At 34.9% G+C, this 8,550-nt stretch overlaps 1 protein-coding gene across 1 annotated transcript in view; it reads left to right on the forward strand.

Annotated features, from left to right (window-relative positions):
• The window catches only part of LOC111785908 (probable LRR receptor-like serine/threonine-protein kinase At1g06840), a gene marked incomplete at its 5' end in the record, with an annotated part of 11,224 nt that extends 2,814 nt beyond the window's left edge, over positions 1–8,410 (forward strand). Inside the window, 12 exons of the mRNA XM_023666269.1 lie at positions 322–381; positions 518–586; positions 723–794; positions 4,129–4,215; positions 4,373–4,441; positions 4,711–5,216; positions 5,830–5,988; positions 6,308–6,591; positions 6,707–6,758; positions 6,930–7,180; positions 7,508–7,642; positions 7,876–8,410. Coding sequence (XP_023522037.1) covers positions 322–381; positions 518–586; positions 723–794; positions 4,129–4,215; positions 4,373–4,441; positions 4,711–5,216; positions 5,830–5,988; positions 6,308–6,591; positions 6,707–6,758; positions 6,930–7,180; positions 7,508–7,642; positions 7,876–8,217 — 2,086 coding nt within the window. The remainder of the gene's footprint in view (positions 1–321; positions 382–517; positions 587–722; positions 795–4,128; positions 4,216–4,372; positions 4,442–4,710; positions 5,217–5,829; positions 5,989–6,307; positions 6,592–6,706; positions 6,759–6,929; positions 7,181–7,507; positions 7,643–7,875) is intronic.
• Between the last annotated feature and the right edge of the window lie 140 nt (positions 8,411–8,550).

The raw sequence follows: 8,550 nt of genomic DNA on the forward strand, positions 1-8,550 counted from the left end.
CATCATAGAGTTCTTGGTTAATACAGTGAAATTGTATGTCCTCAAGAGTCAGATCTGAAAGAATCATTAGTATCTAACAACTGCTAATGGCCTTATAGCATCAAACTAATAAGCTTGTCACTAGATTTACCGAGCTGTTTTTCTACATTTAGTGTATAATGAGTACTAAAACCTCGCATGTCTATAAGCTTTACATGCTCTTAAATTTGAAATAACAGGGTGAAGTTGTTGTACTGTTTTTATAAAGTAAATTTATTGTATTGTTTTTATAAAGTAAATGTATTGGTTTTTTTTGTGAATGATTTTGCACAGGAGTCTAAGGAACTGTACCTTGCAAGGACCAATTCCTGATCTGAGCAGAATAAATAACCTCGGTTATCTGTAAGTCTAAATTAGGTTTCTCGAGTATATTCAGAAGTATAGATGTGGGACTCCTTTATTATGTTGGCTTCATGAATAAAGAGGTACATGCCTTCAAAGTTGACCCTAGTATCTTTACTGTTTCTTCGTATTTCAGAGATCTAAGTTCCAATCAACTTAGTGGATTCCTACCTCAAAATAAACTCTCTGTGAATATCACAACCATGTAAGAGTCTCATCTTTATCTTTGGCAAATAAAACTTCACTGTTCGATTAAAGAACTTCAAAGATTTAAAACCTGCAATAAAAATATGATGTTGAATGTCTGTTTGATATTCTTCTCGTCTGTATATAAACTGCAGCATCTTATCCAACAACCATCTTTCTGGCACCATACCATCCAGTTTTTCGAATCTGCCGCATCTTCAGAAATTGTGAGTAGATTATGTCTTCAATTATGTGTTTTGGTGTTGGATTTGGCTTGATAGAATATATGATGTTGTACATTTTCAAGAATACAAACCTAATGTTACAGGAAACTGAATTATATAGAAAACGAAAGTAAAAAATTACAGGAATCAAACATAAATGACCCAACTTCTAGAGTTATGGAATCAGATATGCTCTATGATGCATGAATATCATGTTCTTTTTCGGTCACCAGTTGGCTTTTGTTGCCATTAAAATATGATCGTTGGTATACATAACCAACTTGGTTTAGGTTGTTAACATACTGCCGGAGGCTACTTTGCCGGCTGGAATTTGGGGTTCTTTAAATCGGAAGATGGGCTCTCCTCTTGGGATAGGTGGTGACAAAAAGGACGAAAAGATATGACCAAGTTTATGGCGGCAGGTGAAGCTGGTGATGGACACTGACATTAATGGTGACGACAGTGGGTTTAGATGCAGATGTGACAACAAGCTCACAAAAGCTAAGGTGGAAAACAAAAGGGTTCTAAATCCCAAACCTAAATATTCACAAAACCCTAATGAGCAACTAAACCGTAATTGCTCTGGGAAAAGATCTAGTGCTCTAATACCATGTTATCGTGAGACCAAAATACAGAAGAATTCTACATATTTTATACATTAGATCAATATATATAAGCATACATGGAAGCCCTAAACTAAGAATAGTAAAATTACACTAAAGGACAAAAGACTAATCAGCTCCTATATACGCATATATACTATAATGTGAAGCATCGTTTTCCCTTGAGGAGATTCAAGAGGTTGTTTTTGGATTTGAAGGGAATAAGGCTCTAAGGACTGATGGATTTATGATGGCTTTCTATCAAGATAATTTGGAGAATTTGAAGGGAGATTTATCAGAAGTCTTCTGTGAGTTTCACGTGAGGAAAATTATTGTTTTCCATATGAATGAGACCTACGTGTGCTTGATTCCCAAGAAAGAAAGAGACAACAAAATGAAAGATTTTCGGCTTTAAAACTTGGTGGCTAGCTTTTATAAGATTATATAAAAAACTTTGACTGATAGGCTTAGAAAGGTGCTCCATAGTACAATTTCCAATTCCCAAGGAGTCTTTATCGCTGGTAGATAAATTCTAGATCAAGTGTTGAGTGCTAACGAGGTGATTGAGGACTGTAGAAAGAATATGAGAGAAGGAGGGATCATCAAGATTGGCTTTGAGAAGACATATTATCATGCTGATTAAAATTTCTTAAATAAAATTCTCTAGAATAAAGGGCTTGGTTGCAAGTAGAGAGCGTGGTTTGGAGTTGTCTTAAGCTAGTGAATTTCTCCATTTTTTTTTAACGGGAGGTCAAGAGGCAATATTTTTGCAACTAGCAGCCTAAGGCAAGGGGACCCCATCTTGCCTTTCCTTTTCAACCTTGTGGATATTCTGAGCAGGTTAGTGTTGATAGGAGTTGATAAGGGTTTACTTGAAGGGTTTAAGGTGGGTTATGAGGGCTTTCATTTGTTGCATCTCTTGTTTGATGATTGTTGATGATATTGGAAATGGCGCACGATCGAAATATGTCGAAACAAATAAAAGAAGCATTAAGAACAACTTGAGGGGATAGAACTTTTAAATAGAGGAATCTTAAGCAAGTAGCTTTTCAATTCTCTTTGTTGTTGTGAAAATAACATACATCTCACGAGTATTTATAGTGGGGAAAGCACAACCGATCTCCTAAACTTTTTCCTCAAGTTAAGCAACTACTAACAATTCTTCCCAAATAAAGACTAACAATTTCCCTAAACTAATAACTTCTAAACATCTAAACAATTATCCTAAAATTGCTTAATAACTTCTTTTGCTGAGTCAAGCTTATTAACTCACAGATGATACCCGTTATCTATTTTGGGAAATGAAGTTTCTTCATTAAGTTGAATAGATTTTTGTCTTTCTTTGAAGTCATTTTGGGACTAAATATTAGTAGATGGAAAAGTTACATAATTGGTTTCAATGGTGACCCATTGAAGCTGTGAACTTTTGGGCATCTTTGGTGGGTTGTGAGGTTAGTCAACTCATGTGTCAGTATTTGGGACTTTTCTTGGAGGAAGATTGAAGGAGTGTCTTTCTAGAACCTTGTGTTGAGCACAACTCTTTTGTGGGAAACACTCACACTTTCATTGAGACCAATCAAGAAGAGATTACAAGATACATTGTAGAATACTACTACAATACGCGTTGCTTGGGATGAAAAACGTAGTAGGGTGGAGGGTTTATAGTAGAGACTAGACAAAAACTTAGTTATTTTGTTAAATCACTAATCAACCCAAAAACTTAGTTATGGTAAATATAATTATATTAATACTTCAACATGTTTCCTTCATGATTTGAGTTTTTTGTATGCCCTTCTACATCTTTCATTTTCCTCAAGACAAATGATAAAAGTATTAATATAACAAAATTTACCATAACTTGTAGGTTTAAGCTTTTGGGTTAAATGGTGATTTAACATGGTATCAAAGTAGGAGGTCTTGTATTCAAACCCTATTAGTGTCGTTTCTTCCTAATTATTATTGATTTCCACTCATTGGGTTTTCTACAAATTTTTATGCCCGCTAGTGAGAGAGTGTTAAAAGTATTGATATAATTAAATTTATTGTAACCCATAGGTTTAAACTTTTAGGTTAGTTTAAGTGGTGATTTAACAAAATCATTGTATTCCACTATGAGTCTTAGACAATCTCAACGTCACTATGAGTGAATAAAGGTGACCAAGCCCTGTAAGGTTTTGGAAAATAAGTGGATTGATGATTTTTGTTCTTTTTGCAAAGACAACTTTTATATTGAAAATCTGAACAACCAAATAGTGCCTATCAATTGTGCAAACAATAGCATGGATTAGCTTCATGGTTGAGTGTAGCATGGAATAGACACGACTGCCCAAGGGAAATGTGTGGTCGCAAATCAAACGCTCAAGATGATTGTGGACGTGTCTAAAAGCAGCTCTGGGGGACTCAAACGGTGGGGATAATCAGATGGTAGCGGCAGCCAGGGTTGGGGTTAGTTTTAGGGTTTCTAAAAAAGTAGCTAATTTCTATTTTATTATTTATTAGGAGAAGAATTCTAGATAGAAGAAACACTCCTTACATCAGAAAAATATAAGGAAGAAATATTCCAGCAAATATAATTCAATAAATAATTAATAAAAAAAGGAAATAAGAAGCAACTTTCTTAGGATGGGCAAAATAGATTTCTCTCTAAACATTCACTTTGGTTTGAAGTTACTGATTAATCTAACATATAACTCAATGTACAAAGTAATGATTATTTGATCAGTTTCACATGGCAGGTCAATTGCAAATAATTCATTGAACGGCTCTGTTCCATCTACCATATGGCAAAGCAGGATGCTCAATTCTCTGGACAGCCTTACAGTGTAAGATCTGAAGTAAATAAATTGCTATGCTGAGGGGTTGAAGAACTATGGATATATTGTGTCTTGTTTTTTTATTTTTTGGCAACAGCTATTAATACTTGTTCCTTATAGCATGCAATCTTACCAAATATTTATCTTTGCCTCTTCCATACCGCAGAGAGCTGCAGAACAACAATTTTTCAAATATTTTGGGAAGCATTGATCTCCCTCTGAATGTCTCTGTCTGGTTCGCTTCTTTCTCCTAACTTTGGTATATCAAAATTAGTACAATGCGACTTTTATGCAGAGAACTATATCGTCAATGGGCATAATTCATGTGCACAACTTGATACACTGGTGCAGAGTGAACAATAATCCCTTACATTACTTTTTTTAGAATTGATTTTTGTTTTTCTGAATTTCTGGCTGCAAGTATATGTGTTTGTAGCGTTACAAGCAAACTTCACAAGCTGACGTTGCATTGTTTTTATGAACATTTGTTTTTCTAAATTTCAGGCTTCATGGAAATCCTGTTTGTTCTAATAATAGCCTGCTGGACTTTTGTGGATCTGAGAGTGGGGATATAATTGACATTCCAACAAATAACACTCTTGGCTGTTCTGGCCCAATATGCCCACCTTCTTACGAATGTTACTCAGCAAAATGTCCCTCATCTTGTTTCTGTTCTGCACCTCTTATAATTGGATATCGTTTGAAAAGTCCTGGATTCTCACGTTTTAGTCCATATCAACATATGTTTGAGGAGTACCTGACCAGTGGTCTTAAGTTACATCTTGAACAATTGGACATTGGTTCTCCTGTGTGGGAAAAAGGACCTCGATTAAGAATGAGCCTGAAGCTTTTCCCTCTCTATATTGCTGATAGCAATAGTTCTCACATGTTCAATGACAGCGAGGTTTTACGAATTGTTTCCAAGTTTACAAATTGGAAAATTCAAGAAAGCGATATATTTGGACCGTATGAACTTCTCAGCTTGACAATATCTGACGTTTATAAAAAGGGTTGGTCTTGAAAACCCTTCTGATGTGTTTTGTTCGGATATTAGATGTGTTTTGTTCGGATATTAACTCTTCTATTAAATTATCGGAGACTGAAGATTGTTATAAAAGCTTTTACTTTTACCCTTGGTTTACATGTTACCTGTTGAAGCAATTGGAAAAAATCTGCCTGTACTTGATTTCTAATTATTATTCATCGTATAAAATGGAAACCCTGTCTGTGGCATAGTGTCACCTTTTATGCATTGTTTATTGGGTCATTTGCTATAAAATGCATGTTTTGATTATCTTTGCAAAATACCTTTGCATAAGTGTTCTTTTATACTATTTTCTGAATGTAATGGTGACTTTTCTTCCTTATGATGGTATGATGGTTTTGTATTTATGATCTCGTATGCATTTTTAATTAAAGAGGCTTATGTTACTAGTTATTGACTATAGAAAATATTCCAGATGACATGCCATATTCTATGGTTACAACCTTGCTGAGTATAGTTTAATATAAGCTATAAGCTATTTTGGCCATCATAACCAATACTGAGCAAATAACTGCACTCATCCAAATTATAAACTGGAAGATTATAATCAACATCTTAATGTTTTTTTTTAATTGCAGTATTTCTCACACCATCATCTGATTCTACTTTGAGTAAGGGGGCATTGGCTGGAATAATTTTAGGAGCAATTGCTGGCGGAGCAATGCTATCTGCAATTGTTTTCATTTTTATTATAAGATCACGCGTGAGGGGCCACCACATCTTAAGAAAGCGTCATCGTAAGTAGTTTTCTTCCTTACAAATTCGGGTGTGGTATTTTATGTGCCTCGTCCTCAGCATTAGAGGTTCTTGATAAGTGAATGATAATATGAATGTGCTTATAACTCATATGAACATGGTTGAGTTGAACCAATGAATTTTTCTGAGGAACTAGGCGGCTGGAATATGGATTTATTTCAACTGAGCCCTTCTGGAAATGTCTTTATATATTTATTTATTTATGTATTTCCCTTGTATTCTTTGATTTTATATTAATGAAAGTGTGTATTTTCATAAAATAATAATAAAAAAAACCCATTGTTCTTCATTTATATGCAGTGTCAAAAGCCTCCTTAAAGATTGAGGGCGTAAAGGAATTTGGTTACCGTGAAATGGCCATAGCTACAAGCAATTTTCATGATTCTACGGTAGTTGGTCAAGGAGGTTACGGAAAGGTTTACAGAGGCATTCTATCAGATAACACAGCTGTTGCAATCAAACGTGCACAGGAAGGCTCACTACAGGGTGAAAAAGAGTTCCTTACTGAAATACAGTTATTGTCAAGGTTACACCACCGAAATCTTGTGGCTTTGATTGGATATTGCGATGAAGAAGGGGAGCAGGTAATTTGAGGAATCCTTTATTTATTCATCATTTTAATAAGGATAATTGCAAAAAAATTCTCCTGAATTACGGGAGTTGTTACAATTACCCTCTTGATTTTGAATTTATATGCAGATGTTGGCTTATGAGTTTATGTCCAATGGCACGCTGAGGGATCACCTTTCTGGTACAATTCAGCTATTTTTCGTATAAATTATGTTTTAAATATTCTGCTTCAGTTATGCAAATTGTGGACAGTTTTTATATGTTCCATGGTTTTTGTTTGATCATTTTGTTAGCTGTTGTTTTTATCTCTCTTTCAAGCATCGACTTACTATGCGTCCTTGTGTTATTACAGTAAATTCTGCAGAACCTTTGAGCTTTGCCACAAGATTAAAAGCTGCCCTGGGAGCAGCTAAGGGAATTCTGTACCTGCATACAGAAGCTGATCCTCCAATATTCCACCGAGATATCAAGTCCAGCAACATATTGTTAGACTCTAAGTATACAGCAAAGGTTGCTGATTTTGGACTTTCACGGCTTGCACCTCCACCAGACGCAGAGGGCAACGTGCCTGCTCATGTATCGACAGTAGTAAAAGGGACACCGGTAAACTTCTATCAATAATTATGAAATTTTTAGAAGTATAAAGAAATAATTTAGTTTATGCTGACCATGCCATCAAGATTTTAGGAGATTCTTGGTCGAAGCAACAATTGAGGTAGCACAAATATTTCAACATTTCATGGAAATTTGATTTGCACATTCAAATTCAGTTTCAAAGTTGTCCTATTAGGATAATTGAGATAGGATGTTGAAATATAAATGACAATGTTTTCTTTCGTTTATTCTATATATTCCTGTTCTTGGTAAAATAGTTATGAAATGGTGGATTAGGTTTAATTAAAGGGTATATATGTGGATTTTAATTTGCAGGGTTATCTTGATCCAGAGTACTTCTTGACTCATAAATTGACCGATAAGAGCGATGTATATAGTCTTGGTGTTGTATTTTTGGAGCTTTTGACTGGGAGGCACCCAATCTCACATGGCAAGAACATTGTTAGGGAGGTATTACGTGCATTTCTTATGGCCTCTTTATTTTGCAATAGTATTAGAAACCTAAACCTTTGAGACAAGTATATCTCCAAGCGCGTAATTTGAATGCGATATTATAGTCATATTGATAACTTGATTCTGAATGCGTAAAGGATATGATAAGATGTTTACTTATTTGTCTTTATAGTTTTCCTTTTGTTTGCCCTTGTATCTGTTTAAAACATATATATTATGGTCTGTAACAGGTTAAAGTTGCATATGAGTCGGGAAAATTTTTCTCAATAATTGATGGTCGACTGGGATCTTATCCCGCTGAATGCGTGGAAAGATTTGTGACATTGGCTTTGAAGTGTTGCCAAGACGATACAGATGCACGTCCTTCAATGGCAGAGGTCGTTCGTACACTTGAAAGTATTTGGCTTATGTTGCCGGAGTCTGATGTGAAAATTGCAGAGCCTTTAATCTCCGATGTCATAAAAGTGAGCAGTACCCCATCTTCATCAACCAACATGAATAACTATTACATGTCAGAGGTCTCTGGTAGTGACCTTGTAAGTGGAATAACTCCCACTATCACGCCCAGATAGGAAACATTATTGCATGATCGAGACAATGATATAACTTTAGGAGACTTGTTTCATACTATTTTAATATCGTTGATATGCTGTGTATGCCATTTGTATAGCTCGATTAAACACATTAACAAGTTGATCTCAGTTTGTATATAGTTTTAGAATATATTACATCAAATTATATCTTCCCGTGTTGGAAAATCATGAATTTTCATTTTCTATTAGGAAAATTTTTAATGTGGGCCCACACTTGTTGTTTCTTTCTTTTGAAATAAGGGCCCCACCCTCGTTATTGTAATTAAAGAGGTAAGATTTATTTTATTTTATTTTATTATTATTATTATTATT

This window comes from Cucurbita pepo, unplaced genomic scaffold (genome assembly GCF_002806865.2).
Source record: "Cucurbita pepo subsp. pepo cultivar mu-cu-16 unplaced genomic scaffold, ASM280686v2 Cp4.1_scaffold000823, whole genome shotgun sequence".
NCBI classification, from domain to species: Eukaryota; Viridiplantae; Streptophyta; class Magnoliopsida; order Cucurbitales; family Cucurbitaceae; genus Cucurbita; species Cucurbita pepo.